Source organism: Balaenoptera ricei, chromosome 13 (genome assembly GCF_028023285.1).
Source record: "Balaenoptera ricei isolate mBalRic1 chromosome 13, mBalRic1.hap2, whole genome shotgun sequence".
NCBI lineage: Eukaryota > Metazoa > Chordata > Mammalia > Artiodactyla > Balaenopteridae > Balaenoptera > Balaenoptera ricei.
The window spans coordinates 91,741,782-91,759,080 of NC_082651.1; the positions used below are offsets into that span (position 1 = coordinate 91,741,782).

A 17,299-nucleotide genomic window follows, 5' to 3' on the forward strand; every position below is an offset into this window, starting at 1 on the left:
GTTTTTTTTTCTTCTTCTTTTTTTGCAGTGGAAGTATAGTCTGAACAGAAATTCACCTACTAGGGGGGCATCTCACCCAAAGAGGCTGCTGTGGTTCCAGCCTGTGGTTGGGGGAGGGCTGGTCTAGAGTTGGGTATCTAGTACTAGGCACTTTGGCTTACATGATTCTTCACATATGATCAATTCTGGGCTATCTCACTTAAAGGATACCTGGCAAGGCTAGTGTCTTGAATATCCTTCAATTATACATATGTTAACTTCTATCTAGTATCTTTTTAGTAACTTAATTTCCTCCTCTTTCACAGGCATCTAGTTTAGCAGGTGATCTGAGCTATGCCATTGCTGGGTTGATATTTTTAGAGTATAAAGCAAGTGCACAGTGGTCTGCAGAACTCTTGGTCATCAATTACCGAGGAGAACTTAGAAGCTACCTTGTAAGGTAAAAATGCACTTTATTTGGGATGCCCTGTTTGAAATAATGTTTATTTCTCTGCTTTAGTGTCAGATTTTGGTGCTTTTTTTTTCCTTTTAGCATTTTATTATGAAAAATTGCAAATATAAAAGGAAGGTTGAAAGACGTTTATAGTGAACTCTCATATACCTCCACTTAAATTCTTTTTTTTGTTGTTTTAAATTTTATTTATTTATTTATTTATGGCTGTGTTGGGTCTTCGTTTCTGTGCGAGGGCTTTCTCTAGTTGCGGCAAGTGGGGGCCACCCTTCATCGTGGTGCGCGGCCTCTCACTATCACAGCCTCTCTTGTTGCGGAGCACAAGCTCCAGATGCGCAGGCTCAGCAATTGTGGCTCACGGGCCCAGCTGCTCCGCGGCTCATGGGATCCTCCCAGACCAGGGCCCGAACCCGTGTCCCCTGCATTTGCAGGCAGATTCTCAACCACTGCGCCACCAGGGAAGCCCCTTAAATTCTATTTAGCATTTTACTATACTTGCTGTGTTGTATTTTGATCTATCTTTCTATCTGACCATTAATCAGTTCTATTTTTTAATATATTTCAGAGTCAATACATATATACTTTAGCATGCATATCATTAATTAAAGTTCATTAATTCAAGTTCAATATTTGCTTGTCGTTTTCTTTATTTGAAATAAAATTTGCCTACAGTGAAGTGCACAGATCTTAAGTGTACCAGCCAGTGAGTTATGACGAATGCATACACTTGTGCAAGTCAAACCCCTGTCAAGATACAAAACATTACCATCATGCTAGAAAGTTCCCTCATGCCTCTTCCCAGTAAATCTTTGTCCACACCCACCCTCAGAGCAACTGCTGTTTATAATTTTTTTCCATCGTAGATTAGTTTTGCCTGTTCTAGTGATTTACATTAATGGACTCATAGAGTATGTACTCTTTTGTCTAAGTCTTCTTTCATTCAGCTTATCTTGAGATTCATCCTTATTTTTACATGTATCTGTAATTTATTCTCTTTATGGCTGATTAGTATTTCATTGTATGACTATCTCATTTGTCTTAGTTTGGGTTGCTATAACAGAATACCATAAACTGGGTGGCTTATCAACAACAGAAATTTATTTCTGACAGTTCTGGAAGCTGGAAGTCTGAGATCAGGGTGCCAGCATGGTCAGGTTCTGGTGAGAGCCCTCTTCTGGGTTGCAGACTGCTGACTTCTCCTTGAATCCTCACATGGTGGAAAGAGAGCTAGTTAGCTCTCCAGCCTCTTCTTATAAGGACACTAATCCCATTCATGAGGGTTCCTTTCTTTTGCCCTAATAGATCCCAAAGACTCCTCCTCCAAGCACCATCACATTGGCATTAGGGTCTTATATGAATTTTGGGGTATACAGACATTGAATCTATGGGTGTCACAAACCTTCAGTCCATAACGCTCATGATTTGTTTATCCATTCTTCTATTGATGGACCTCTAAGTTTCTGGTTTCGTGAATAAGGCTGCTATGACTAATCTTGTACAAGTCTTTATGGACATGTGCTTTCATTTCTCTTGGGTCAGTATCTTTGAGTGGAATTGCTGAGTCATAGGGTGGATAGTTTGGTTTTACAAGAAATTGCCAGAGCTTTTTCAAAGTGGTTATATCATTCATATTCCTACTAATAATTTATCGGAGTTCTGGTAGTTTTATATCCTCAGCAGTATTTGGTGGTGTCTATCTTTTTAATTTTAAACATTTTAATGGGTATTTAGTGGTATCTCACTGTGGTTTAATGGTATTTATTTCTTATTTACCTTCTTGAATGTAGTGTTGGAACAAATCAGAGCTATCAAGAGAGTCACTGTTTCAGCTTCAGTAGTCATTATCCTCATGGAATCAACACAGCTATTTACCATCCTGGGCACAGGTAAGCAACTGTTTGCTCTCATATTTGCTGGAGTATTAGGTGGATGTAGAAGTCTTGGCACAGTTTCAGAAAGAAGAAGTTGTCCGTTCTGATTTTTATTTTGGTTTCTTTATTTCCTCCCCTTGTGTATAGTTATCCTAACGTCTGTAATATTGTTGCAGTCATCTTCTTCTTCTTCTTTTTTTTTTTTTTTTAATTTATTATTTTTGGCTGCGTTGGGTCTTCGTTGCTGCACACAGGCTTTCTCTAGTTGCGGCAAGTGGGGGCTACTCTTCGTTGTGGTGCATGGGCTTCTCATTGTGGTGGCTTCTCTTGTTGTGGAACACAGGCTCTAGGCACGCGGGCTTCAGTAGTTGCAGCATGCGGGCTCAGTAGTTGTGGCACATGGGCTCAGTAGTTGTGGCTCGCAGGCTCTAGAGCACAGGCTCAGTAGTTGTGGCGCACGGGCTCAGTTGCTCCGCGGCATATGGGATCTTCCCAGACCAGGGATCGAACCCGTGTGCCCTGCATTCGCAGGCGGATTGTTAACCACTGCGCCACCAGGGAAGTCCCTGTTGCAATCATCTTCTGAACATTCATGCTCATCTGTTTGGCAGACTGAGCTTCTCTTGAGTCCGATGGGGCACTGGGAATATTCATTGAGGAATATCTTCTCTCTTAGTTCTCTAAATCTTTTTTTTCTTATCTGTAAAATGAGGTTAATACGTAACACATAGCATCGTTGAGAGAGTTAAAAAGTAGTGCATGTGAAATGCCCTTGCATAGAAGGGCCTCAATAGATGGTCTTCCCTTCTCCTTTCCTTCTTTGCAAGTTAGGGCTGCACTGATTGCTGCAGAGTCGATTCCTACCACTAGAGGCACAACTGTGGATTCAGTTCCAGACCCCTGCAATAAAGGGGATACTGCAATAAAGCAAGTCACACGAATTTTTTGATTTCCTAGTGCCTATAAAAGTATGTTTACACTATACTGTAGTCTGTTAAGTGTGCAGTAGTATTCTGTCTAAAAAAAATGTACATAGCTTAATGAAAAAATACAAAACGAAAAACAATTACAATAGTAACATCAGAGTTCACTGATCACAGATCACCATTAACAAATATAATAATAATGAAAAAGTTTGAAATATTGAGAGAATTACCAAAATGTGACACAGAGACATGAACCAATTGTTGTTGAAAAAGTGGTGCTGATAGACTTGCTCTGCACAAGGTTGCCACAAACCTTCAGTTTGTAAAAAAACCAAACCAAAACAAAAAACCCCCAAACAACGTAGTATCTGTAAAGTGCAGTAAAGCGAAGCACAGTAAAATGAGGTGTGCCTGTATATTCCATTTCTCATATGTGCCACTTCTTCATTTATATATTTGCCATCTACATTGAGGGTTACCGAAAACTTTTCTACTTCCAGTGATTTCTCCCTTTCATTTTGTTATTTGAGAATGAAATTTACGTTTATTTTGTAAATTAGCCAAGCTAACTTTTTGGTTCTCTAAAAGGGAAGAATATCAAATTTTGAGTCAGACAAATCTAGCTTGAGTTCTGAATTTTGAGACTTATTCTCTTGGCAAGTCCTTAAACTCTCTGACCCTCAGTGTACTTAAGTTTTTTGATTGAAAATGTACGAAAGTTTTTTTTTTTTTTTTTTTTTTAATTTTTTTTTTAAATTTTTATTTATTTATTTATGGCTGTGTTGCGTCTTCGTTTCTGTGCGAGGGCTTTCTCTAGTTGTGGCAAGCGGGGGCCACTCTTCATCGCGGTGCGCGGGCCTCTTCACTATCGCGGCCTCTCTTGTTGCGGAGCACAGGCTCCAGACGCGCAGGCTCAGTAGTTGTGGCTCACGGGCCTAGTCGCTCCGCGGCATGTGGGATCCTCCCAGACCAGGGCTCGAACCCGTGTGCCCTGCATTGGCAGGCAGATTCTCAACCACTGCGCCGCCAGGGAAGCCCGAAAGTTTTGTATTCTGTTCAATTATAGGTTTGTCCTTGTGTTTTTTAATTAATTAATTAATTAATTAAATTTATTTATTTTTGGCTGCGTTGGGTCTTTGCTGCTGCGCGCAGGCCGTCTCTAGTTGCGGCGTGCGGGGGTTACTCTTCGTTGCAGTGCGTGGGCTTCTCATTGCGGTGGCTTCTCATTGTGGAGCACGGGCTCTAGGCGCGCGGGCTTCAGTAGTTGCGGCATGGGGGCTCAGCAGTTGTGGCTCACGGACTCTAGAGCGCAGGCTCAGTAGTTGTGGCACACAGGCCTAGTTGCTCTGTGACATGTGGGATCTTCCCGGACCAGGGATCGAACCTGTGTCCCCTGCATTGGCAGGTGGATTCTTAACCACCGCGCCACCAGAGAGGCCCCTGTCCTTGTGTTTTGTTTGGAATTTTTATTCTGCACAAGAATACACACACACCTGCATACAGCTACACTGAAGTCCCGTTTACATTTCCTTGATCCCATCCTCTCTGACCCTCTAGAGATAGCCACTGTCCTGAGTTTTGCTTATCATTCTCTTGCTTTCTTTATAGTTTTACCACTTATACATATTTAGTTATGAGTATATAAATGGAATCATACAGGAGACATACAAGTCTTGCTTTGTGACTTGCTTTTTGATGTATGTTGCTCTAGTTCATTCCTTTTTAAGTACTATTAGGATATTTCATTTTGTGAATAAATTGCCACATATTTATCCTTTCTCCAAATTTAGCTTGTTTCCAGTATCTTTTTGGTTATAAAAAAAAGTACTGTGGCAAAAATTATTGTGCATTTCTCTCACACATGTGCAAGAATTTCTGTAGGATATATAACTAGGAGTGGAATTGCTGAATTGTTGGGTAAATACATCTTCAACTTTACTAGATAATACGAATGTTTTCCAGAGTTGTTCTACCAATTTACAGTCCCATCAGCAGTGTATGAAAAGTTTCTGTTGTTTCATATTCTTACTAGCAGTCTTGATGATGTCAGACTTAAATATTTGCTGATCTAGTAGGTGTAAAAGAGTATCTCATTGTAGTTTTAATTTGAGTTTCTGTGATAACTGATGAGATTGAGAAACTTTTCATGTGATTGGCCATTCATATTTCTTATCTGTAGAATGCTTTTTTATATCATTTCTTATTTTTTTATTGGGTGTTTGATCTTGACATTCTTCTATAATCTGGATATTAATTCTAGGTTGATTATATGCATGATGAGTATCTTCTCCCAACATGAGACTTTTTTTTTCCTTATAATTTACGTTTTATTTTATGAATTATATCTGTACGTAGTTCCAAGTATTAAATAGTTTGAAAAACTGACTCCTCCACCCAATTTCTTGCTTTCCAAAGGTAACCACTTTTAGCTTATTTTATTTTATTTTTAAAAAATTTTTATTGGATTATAGTTGATTTAAAATGTCATGTTAGATTCTACTGTACAGCAAAGTGAATCAGTTATGCATATACATATATCCACTCTTTTTTAGATTCTTTTCCCATATAGGTCATTACAGAATATTGAGTAGAGTTCCCTGTGCTATACAGGAGGCCCTTATTAGTTATCTATTTTATTGTAGTATGTATATGTCAATCCCAATCTCCTAATTTATCCCTCCCCACCCCCTTTCTCCCTGGTAACCATAAGTTTGTTTTTCACATCTGCAACTCTATTTCTGTTTTGTAAATAAGTTCATTTGTACCATTTTTTTGGGTTCCACATATAAATGATATCATATGATGTTTGTTTTTCTCTGTCTGACTTACTTCACAGTATGACAATCTCTAGGTCCATCCACATTGCTGCAAATGACATTATTTCATTCTTTTTTATGGCTGGGTAATATTGCATTGTATATTTGTACCATATCTTTTTTAAACATTACTCTGTCGATGGACATTTAGGTGCTTCCATGTCCTGGCTATAGTAAATAGTGCTTAGCTTATTTTAGTTGATTCCTTTGGCTATTTTGGTGAATCACGACCTTCTGTAACCTCCTAAGAAAGAATTCATGGGAAGTATATTTTTTGAGGGCTTGTATGTCTAAAGATGCTCTTGAGAATTCTAATGTTACTCTAGTGTAAAATCCATTTTTTTTTTTGTCTTGTTTTTTTGGTCCCCCTTCTCTCTGAAAGCTGAGATTTTATTTTATATTTTCCCCCAGTGTTCTGAAATTTGACTGTGTTATGTCTTGGAGTAGGTTTTTTTTTTTTTTTTTCTTCAAATATCCATGGTATTGGCCATTCAATTTGGATACTCACCTTTGGGAAAATTCACTGAATTATTTCTTTGATTATTTCTTCTCCTCTGTTCTGTTTCTTCTCTCCAGAATGTCTATTATCTAGATATTGAGTATCCTGGACTCACCTTTAATTTTTTTATTCTCTTTTTTTCCCCTTTGTTGTTGTTGAAAAAGAGAAGTAAAAGATTATTTTAATTTTTTCTGTATAGCTATTAAGGAAGAAAGTAGTTTGAAGCACTTTTGATATCTATGATAAATATAATGAATTGATACATATGATCTTGTTTAGAAAAAAATCATATATTCTGGTTAATTTTTTCTGATTTATTTTCTATTTACTAATTCTGTGCCTCATCTCTTTTTAAAACTAGTCATTGTATTTTTAGTTTCATTTTTTATATTTCTCATTTCTAGAAGTTCTATGTAGTTATTTTAAGAATCTCTCTTAGGAAGGGAGAAAAAGGAACTGAAATGAGTATTCAGTGAGCCACTAGTTGTTTTGAGGATTAAATACATAGTAGATATTCAGGAAATGATAGCATTGAATAAATATAATACTATTAATTTTTACCTTTTGATTTGTGTAGATCCTGTCTTGAAGAGTCCGTTGGTATATCCTTAAGAAATTTGAAGATCAGTTTCAGAAGTCTAACCAATTAAAAAATTTAAAAATTAGAAAAGAATTTTCTAAATACAATAAACTGAAATGCTAATAGACCTTTGTTTTACTTTAGATGAAGCTGAGTGATCACATTCAGAATAGAGTTCTTCACATTTTATAAAATTGAATGTAATTGTATAAGCTGCAAATAATTGTTTTCTTAAATCAAATATTTCTTTTGGTGATAAAATAAACATTATAAGCATAAGAAAATTGTGTTTTTAAAAAAAATAAATTTATTTATTTATTTTTGGCTGCGTTAAGTCTTCGTTGCTGCCTGCGGGCTTTCTCTAGTTTTGGCGAGTGGCGGCTACTCTTCATTGCGGTGCGCGGGCTTCTCATTGTGGTGGCTTCTCTTGTTGCGGAGCATGGACTCTAGGCACGCAGGCTTCAGTAGTTGTGGCACACAGGCTCAGTAGTTGTGGCTCGCGGGCTCTAGAGCGCAGGCTCAGTAGTTGTGGTGCACCAGCTTAGTTGCCCCATGGCATGTGGGATCTTCCCGGAACAGGGCTAGAACCCGTGTCCCCTGAAATGGCAGGTGGATTCTTAACCACTGCGCCACCAGGGAAGTCCCTGTGTTGTTTTTTATTCTTGTCAACTTCTTATATAAAGTATGGCCTTTTAATGTTTGTTTTTATGTTTCAGATCTTGTATTTTCCTTGCATGGCTTCACTAATGTGTCTTCACTAAATTCTGCTGCTAGAAAGGGGATAGAATGTGTTTTGCTTTGACATGCTTAGTTCTCTGTTGTGAATTTTGCCAAGGCTAGACAGTGCATACTCACAGTGTCACCATATATTGCACCCATGACACTCCAATTGCTGGTTTGATTTTTGTTGAGGGTGACCTATTTCTTTATGTTTACATCTTCTTTGATACCATGTTTTATTATATAAACCTCAAGCGAGGTTTGCTCTTTGCTCTTTTAAGGCCTTTTCTTGGTTTAGTTCAACTTATTTGTATTGTTTTAGTGCAGTTATTAATATCTTTCTCAGCACTTATATACATTAAAAAAAATTAATCTATTGTCCCTTGAAAAGTATATGTGTTCTGTTAGAGGAATTGTCTGCCTGTATTAGTAAAGATTGATGAGGTGGAAAGTCTATTCTATTGTTACTTGGCCTTTCCATTACTGTCTTATTTATTGTGGCTTGCTGTGTGCAACGCAATGTTAGGTTTGTGGAAGATATAAAGATGGAGAGCAATCCTGACTTCAGGGTCTCATATTCTTGAATGAGAAATAATATACACCTATATGTATATGCATATGCGGTTGACCCTTGAATGACATGAGTTTGAGCTGCGCAGGTCCACTTATACATGGATTTTTTTCACTAAATACATGCTATCAGAATACATGATCTACGGTTGGTTGAGTATTACATGCACGTGTGGATAGGGAGGCCCGATTGTAAAGTTATACACAGAATTTTGACTGCTAGGGGTGGGGATTGGTGCCCCTAACCCCTGTGCTGTTCAGGGGTCAACTGTATATCTAATATATATATATATATATTTGTAATGTCAAATATATATATTTCTTTCTCTATTTAAATATGTGTGTGTGTATATATATATATACACATACATACACATATATAACAGGATTACAAACTGGAAAGAAGTAAGGGCCTTAAAAGAGTGCACGTATAGTGATGTGGGGATCCAGATAAAGGAGATATTATTTCCTTGAAGGATCAGGGGAGTATGGCAGGTGGCATTAGGACTGACTTTGCAGAATGGATATGACCTGGACATGACGGGTGTTCCAGACAAAGTGACATTGTGAACAGTGACAAGAAGCAGGAAGCCACAGTTTATTTGTGGAAAATCTCAAGTGCTGCAGCTTGGCTGACACTGTAGGGTGTGTGTGGGAGGGGAGGAGAGGTGATAGTTGTGGTGGGAGAATGGGTGTGTGAAAGGCAGGTTGAGTTCAGGTAATTGGGAGCGTTAATTGGCTTTTCTGTTCTTTAAGGAACTCAGATTTTTGAGATGAGGAAACATATCAGCTGTGCTTTGAGGAATGTTGATTTAGTTTGGAGATACTAGTGGCTGGGTGACTCATAGGTGATAATACACTAGTTCAGGCCACAGGCAACTAGGGCCTATTCATTTTCATACATAGAATTACTATGTATACATATATATCGTATTTTGTTAATTTTTAAATTTTGATTAATAGATCTTATATTTCCAATTAAAATTTCAGATAATTGAAGGCAACAAATACATGCAGTGTACATTTAAGCAATAACATCTAGTATAAGAGCTCTGTTTGTCAATTGGTACCTCTCCATCTGTGGGCTCCTTGGATAAGTGACTAATTTCTTCAGTGGAGAAGAAAAATTACTATGTTTCTTTCTTTTGATTTTTCTCTTCCCTTTTTCTTCTCTTATATTTTGTATTCTTCTGTGCCACATTTTTCTGTTTTATTTTTCTTGTCTTTTTTAGAAGAGGTGCATTTTATATCTTAATCTTTTGCTGTTTTTTTGCTTTGTTTAGTTTATTTCACGATGACTATTCCGTTGTCTTGGTTTTTTACAAAGGTCAGTATTAGACTTCTTTTTTCCTAGCAGTATTTCAGGAGCGTAAGTGGGGTTCACTTGGGACCGTAGGTTTGAAATGATCATACATTTAATAGTTATTACATGATAATAACTTGTCATAAGTCAGATTACCTTATTACTTCTTAAGCCTTTCAGTTTTTGACCTAGGATGTAAGTACATAAAGGTATTTCTGGGGGAATGGTCTCAAAAAGTTTGGAAAGGTAAGTACATTATGAAACCACAGGAGGAGGGCCTCTTCTTGGTTCTGCAATCATATACAATTTCTGATAGCAGTCAACTTGGAGATGGATGACTTCATTAAAGTTTCTGAATGAAAATTGTTATAAAGCAAGGAATATGTGTAAATGCCCTGTTGTGCATGACAAAAATATTGCCAGGTTGTTTATATTTTCCATTATATGGTCTTTTTTTGAGGAAGGAAGCTGAAATATTCATCACATTTTTATTTATTTTTGGTTACTCTAGTAATGTGATCGTGTGATATTTACCATCCACAAGGATTTTGTAAATGTGAAATATGTCAGCCAGAGTGGAGTTAGGATAAATTGGTAATATACAAACTCAAGGTTTTATGAAATTCACTGTTTTGCTTGATGCTGTGAGCACTATTGAAGAAGAGAAATTGGGGTGGTAAATTGGGTAATATGAAACAAAAATTAATTGAGAGGCTTTGGGATAAGCTCTATGGATTTGCTGATTTTGACTGTTTTCTTTTTACGTATTCTAACTCACAGCCTGGTGAATGCATTTTATCCTCTCCAGGCTATCTCATCTTCCAGTTTTGCTCCCCTTCCTACACCTACCCCAACCCTTCCCTGCCTTCTGTTTTCGGTTTTCAGTGTCCTCTTTGTTGTGTTAGTTTTGGCTTACATGGTACCCTGATTCCAGCTACGAGGAATCTCGTACCTCTGCATTCTTAGAGGGGATGATGTTTAAACTTGCAGTACCGGTGGGTACTGTGCTTGGTGGTGGAGATTCAGATGTGGTGCCTGCCCTCTAGGAGTGTACGGTCTATTTTGGGAGTCATACATTCGTAAATAAGGGCACCCACGTAACGTGAGTAAGTTCAAATACAATACTTTATCTGTGTACAGTAGTCTCCCCTTATCCACGGGGCGTATGTTCCAAGACCCCCGGTGGATGCCTGAAATCACAGATAGTGAACTGAACCCTTCATATACTATGTTTTTTTCTTATACATACGTACCTGTGATAGAGTTTAATTGATAAATTAGGCACAGTAAGAGAATATTTGAGTTGCCAGCATCACTGTTCTTGTGCTGGGGGGCCGTTATGAAGTAAAATAAGGCTTTCGTGAACACAAGCACTGCAGTACCTCGGCAGTCCGTATCTGATAACGTGGATGGCTGTTAAGTGCCTAAAGTGTGGGGTGCACCGGCCAAAGGGAGGGTTCACCTCCTGGGCTGCATGGAGCGGATGGCACGGGAAGGTGCAGGATTTCATGACACTACTCAGAATGGCGTGCAGTGTAAAACTTATGACCTGTTTATTTCTGGAATTTTCCATTTAATATTTTTGGACTGCAGCTGACTGTGGGTAACTGGAATTGCAGGAGGCGAAACTGTGGATAAGTGGGACTACTGTATCCTGCTTTCAACAACTTTTTTTTTTTTGAGGTTTTGATCCTAATTTTATTGTAAATTTCTACAAGCAATATCTGACTTATTCAACTTTGAATCTCCAATAGTTCCTTGATAACTACACAAAGATAGTGTTTGAAGGTAACTTTTTCTAGATCCTGAATTACGTCTCAACAAAGACAAAGGCTAGAAAACATGTCTCCTTTCTTGGGCCCTTTTGAGAAGCCACCCATTCTCAGAATCCTTGATGACTCTTTGATACTAATTTTAAGTGTATAATTCAATGATTTTTAGTAAATGTATAGAGTTGTGCAAACACTACTCCAGTCAATTTTAGAATATTTCCATTGTCCCTAAAGATCTCTCATGCCTGTGAGTTTTGTGGAATGTAAATCACACCTCAGTAAAACTGTAAAAAATAAAGGAATGCGTAAGAAAGAAAAAAAAGATCCTTTAAGTGGGCTTTCATTTGAACACTTTTATCTTTTTTTAAATTAAAAAATTACTTTTAATTTATATACAGTAAAATTCACTCTTTTGGGTGTACATTGCTTTTTTAAAAAAATTTTATTGAAGTATATAGTTGGTTTACAATGTTGTGTTAATTTCTTCTGTACAGCAGTGATTCAGTTATACATATACATACATATATATATTCTTTTTCATATTCTTTTCCATTATGGTTTCTCACAGGATGTTGAATATAGTTCCGTATGATATACAGTAGGACCTTGTTATTTATCCATCCCATACATAATAGTTTGCCTCTGCTAATCCCAAACTTCCATTCCTTCCCTCCCTTACTTCCCCTCCCTGTTGGCAACCATAAGTCTGTTCTCTATATCTGTGAGTCTGTTTTTGTTTCATAGATATGTTGATTTGTATCATATTTTAGAGTCCACATACAGGTGATACCATTTGTTATTTGTCTTTCTCTTTCTGACTTACTTCACTTAGTATGATGATATCTAGGTCCATCCGTGTTGCTGCACATGGCAGTATTTCATTCTTTTTGATGGCTGAGCAATATTCCATTGTATATGTATACACACCTTTATCCATTCATCTGCCGATGGACATTTAGGTTGTTTCCATATCTTGGCTGTTGTAAATAGTGCTGCTATGAACATAAGGGTGCATGTATTTTTTTTGAATTATAGTTTTGTCTGGGTATATGCCCAGGAGTGGGATTGCTGGATCATATGGCAACTCTATTTTTAGATTTTTGAGGAACTTCCATGTTGTTTTCCGTAGTGGTTGCACCAGTTTACATTTCCACCAACTGAACAGTTTCATCTTTATGTTAAGGATACTAAGGTTTATGTTAAGAAAGATACCCGTGTTTCATACAGTCTGTGGGGAAGAATCATGATTGATTAATCATGTATGTCATAGTTGTACAAAGGATGAATCTAAGCATTTGAGTGATTAATTTTTATCCTTTTAGTCAACTGTGTTAAGCCAGATACAGATTCCGCAGAAAGAACTCGAGACGTTTACAAGGAATAATAAACTGTCATTTTGCCTATTAGTAGATTGCAATTAGGTAGGAGTGAACTGGCTAAAGAGTAGTTGGGTAATTGCATTCTCCTAAGTATGCACTGATAGGGATTGCTACTACTCTTGGGAAGGCTCAGAAGATGCAAGAGGAGATGTCTTTAGAAAGCTGTTAATTTTAGGCGAGACTGAGTAATACCTTTAAGTAATGGCATGTTGAAGTGCTAAAGGGCTATGCTTTACGTATCCTGATTTGGTCATCTCATGGGGGTTTCTGATTTCCCCTAACCAACACTCAGCACTTTATGTTTTTAAATTTATTTATTTAATTTATTTTTGGCTGTGTTGGGTCTTCGTTGCTGCACGCGGGCTTTTCTCTAGTTGCGGCGAGCGGGGACTACTCTTTGTTGCGGTGCGCGGGCTTCTCGTTGCGGTGGCTTCTCGTTGTGGAGTGCAGGCTTCAGTAGTTGTGCCATGTGGGCTCAGTAGTCGTGGCTCGCGGGCTCTAGAGTGCAAGCTCAGTAGTTGTTGCGCCTGGGCTTAGTTGCTGCGCGGCATGTGGGATCTTCCCGGACCAGGGCTCGAACCCATGTCCCCTGCATTGGCAGGCGGATTCGTAACCACTGTGCCCCCAGGGAAGTCCCTCAGCATTTTAAATATGAGTCCTTTACACTCATGGGATAAAGGAGGTATTCCAAATAAATAACTAGTACTTAGTGGGGGGATCAAAAATGTTTTTCGTGTGAATGAGCTCTCATGAGGCGTGATGATGACTTCACTGGCACAAAATGGAAGGAAAACAGTCTTGGGCATAGAATGGGACGGGGTGCAGTAGAGTATGCATAGGGGGCCACGATCTCTTCTTCATACATCACCCCTGTCTAGGGAAATGTCCATTGGTCCCACAAATGTTTAAATTATGTCTTGTGGAGGAGATAGTGTTGAGAGTGCCCTACTTAAAGGTTTACCCAAGGGCATAGGTAAATTTTGTTCTCCTCTTATAAGGTGTAAGATCCATCTAGACCTGTGAGATGCTTTTGGAAGCTAATCAGTGAGCCTTTATAGCCGTTACCTTGCCATAAAATTGCCCATCTTTCTCTCTGGTTCCTAAGGTCATATATATTCTGTGAGAATCAGGGCAGTGATGTGTAAATGATACACTCTGTTGACAGCTGGAGGAGCAGTTGGGTATAAATTACATTAGGAAGTTTTTCATAAGCCCTAGCTAGATAAGATTAATAATTTCATGAAGGATTGCTTCTAGAAAAGGAATGAGTACTGTAGTCCTGATCCTTGGTAATTATCTTCCACTGCAGTGAGAGAGTGTGTTCAGCCTTTGATAGTGTAGGGGCTGTTGACATTTGAGAGATGAATGCGCAGCCTTGTAGCTGGGAAGTATGAATGTCAGTAATCGAGTATATATTAACTTATATTAAGGAGCTTTTCATGTTGCCTTTAGAATTCTCATTCCTCCACTGTGAGAAAATTCTTCTTTCCCTGAGTTCAGGTTGGGTTTTTGAAGAGAAATAAAGAGGTGCTGTTGTCTGCACAGAGAGCTGCATTGTCTTGGCAGATGTGAAAGTCCTTAGATGTGAATTAAGGGACTTGCTGAGCTTCACAGACTGATTTTTCTTTGTTTTTTCCCACAGGCGTTTGTTTCTGGGGAGGCAGGGAAGTGGAGAGTCTTGGCCATATCCTGTGATCTGCTTTTATCCAGGATATGTTACAGATAGGTAGACACGTGAGACTCAGAAGTATCTTGGTCCTCAGCAGCCTCCGCCTGGCTGTCTTTTAAGAAGATAGTCTTCTTTATTAGTTTGACTTTTTTTTGCCTACCACTGAAAAAAATTAAATTATTTGGAAATCAGTTTTAACCCATCAGTCAGTCCTCTCTTTGGAGATTCTTTGATAGGAGGAGCTAGTTCTCATTATGTTACAGTTACATTTAAATGGGCCTTTGTAGACCTTAATAAAGTTTTTAATCTCTTCAGCTGGTAAATCAACCAATCTCCCTCCCTCCCTCTCACTTTCTCTCCGTCCCCCCCCAACCAGTGTTTTGGTTGTAGTTTAATCTGATAACTTTATATGTCAGTGAATTTCATTAATCTTAAGCAAGATATTTTGTACTTGGGTTATATGTTTTTCCCCCCTGATTTTAAGGACTACTCCACAATCCCTCTGCAAAATTTATGGAAATGCAATTTTAAGAAGTAACTTGGGCCAGACTGAATTTCTTCATATACTTGGAGTGATGCTAGCTGTTGTGGATCTCTCTTTGGAGTAGAGAGCTGAAAGAAGACTATTGAGTTATCTTAGGTTATTTTATAGGAATTAAGGAATGATGCTTAATTATGTTTTTTAAAAATTTTTATTGGAGTATAGTTGCTTTACAATGTGTTAGTTTCTACTGTACAGCAAAGTGAATCAGCTATACATATACAAATATCCCCACTTTTTTGGATTTCCTACCCATTTAGGTCACCACAGAGCATTGAGTAGAGTTCTCTGTGCTATACTGTAGGTTCTCATTAGTTATCTATTTTATACATAGTATCAATAGTGTATATATGTCAATCCCTATCTCCCAATTCATCCCACCCCCGCCTTCCCCCTTGGTATCCATATATTTGTTCTCTATGTCTGTGTCTATTTCTGCTTTGTAAATAAGATCGTCTATACCAATTTTTTCAGATTCCACATATATGCTATTAATTTTGTTTTATAAACAATTAGAAAATTAAAAAATATATTTGTGATATGATAGAATGTGTACTGGATTAGGAGACAGGAAATCTGTGCTACTTATTAGCTCTGTAACCTCAAGTCATCATTCTTTTCGGACCACATTTTGCTGCACTGCATTGGGCACAGACAGTAGATGGTGGTTTTAGCAAGCTGCTGAAGTACCAAGGGCATCCAATATAGACTACTAGGTAGCATTTAACAGCGAAATTGTGGCAGGGAGTTTGGTAGCAGGCATTACGGAAAGATTCATTGTCGGGGACAGCTGGCAGGCAACAGTTAGCAGGATTCAGTGGGGGGAGGTAGGGTTCAAAGACAAGACTTATTTTCCTGAGAGAACAAGTTTGAGAGAGACTTCAAAAATTAAACTATTGGTATTGAAATAGAAGGTGAGAATTTGGTTTCAGAACCTGGACTGCTCTGAAATCAGGATTCAAAGTAGACATGGAACGGATCAGACAGAGGAATGCTGAACATATTATATTGTGCTTTTGCAGTGAAGTTGCCTAAATCCATCCTAATGATGGGGAGGGAGTTAAGTTTTTAGATGATGATCATTGTCATCAGCTGTGGATTGAGGGATGGCAACAGGGGCAGAGACATTCAAGAAATCCAAGATGAACAGAATTTTAAATATTGAACTAGTAAGATTTTTGTAGCAACGAATATTTAAGATCAAATTAGAATGAATTAAAATTGGGAACATTTCTATGATCCCAAGAGAAGAACGGCTTCTAGCTGTGAAGTAGTAGGTAACAGTTTTTGAGCCCTTACTTTGCCAGGCATGGTCTTAAGTACTTTTAATTTGGGGGCATGTAATTTTTTTCTTCTTTCTTCCTTTCTTTGTTTTCCCCTTTCCTTGCTGGTTGTATGCCACAAGCCCATTGGTCATTGGACAGGGAACATACAAGAGTTTCTTGCTCTATTATTTCAAATTCATTTCCTTGGCTTTAAGGAGTTTTAAGCCACTAGATGGCAGATTTTTTTCAACAATTACTAGACTGAAGACCCTTCTTAATAAGCCAGTTATAACTCTTCTTGTAATCAGTTTGTAGGGTCCCCTTTAGCTCTCCCAGGGCATCCGGATCACGTCTGGTGTGATGCGTGGGGCACACGTTCCGTCCCTCCCTTCCTTTCCTCGGTTGGGCCTGACCACCCTCTTCTCACTGCCTCTTGCTCCGCTCTGGCCTCTGCCTTTACTCCTGCTCATTTAATTCACTCCTTGTGTTTTTTTGGCTCCATCACTTACAGTTCATTTTTCTTGTCTGATACCTACATTCCTGCTTTGAATTTTAGACTCTTAGAATGTCAGAGCTGGAAAAGAGTTTCATCCATCATTTCGCTCAGCCCCTTCATTTCTCAGGTGGGAGAACTGAAGCCTGGAGAGGTTAAGCCAAGGACGACGGGGGGCTCTGGGTCGGATTTATCTTCGTGCCCCTGCCGTTCTGGGCACATAGTACGCAGAGAGACGTTTCCTGAATGAAACAGCTGTGGTAAATGCTTTGAAGGATACAGACACAGTCTCTGTGTCCGAATGGCTTAACGTTTAGTGATGGAGGCATGATTTAAGTAACTGTTACCGTTTAGAAGGTAGCAGGTGATAATGTGTTTGGGAAGCGAGCAGGATAAACCATCCTGTATTGTTAAGGACCCTTCGAACTTTCTGCCCTGCTACCC

General features: G+C 38.5%; 1 protein-coding gene across 5 annotated transcripts in view; it reads left to right on the top strand.

Moving 5' to 3' along the window:
- The window catches only part of NBAS (NBAS subunit of NRZ tethering complex), a 341,753-nt gene that overhangs the window by 26,285 nt on the left and 298,169 nt on the right, over nucleotides 1-17,299 (top strand). For all 5 annotated transcript variants that reach the window (XM_059942180.1, XM_059942182.1, XM_059942181.1 and 2 more), the window contains 2 exons: nucleotides 306-439; nucleotides 2,239-2,337. In XM_059942180.1, the coding sequence (XP_059798163.1) occupies nucleotides 306-439; nucleotides 2,239-2,337 (233 nt within the window). The remainder of the gene's footprint in view (nucleotides 1-305; nucleotides 440-2,238; nucleotides 2,338-17,299) is intronic.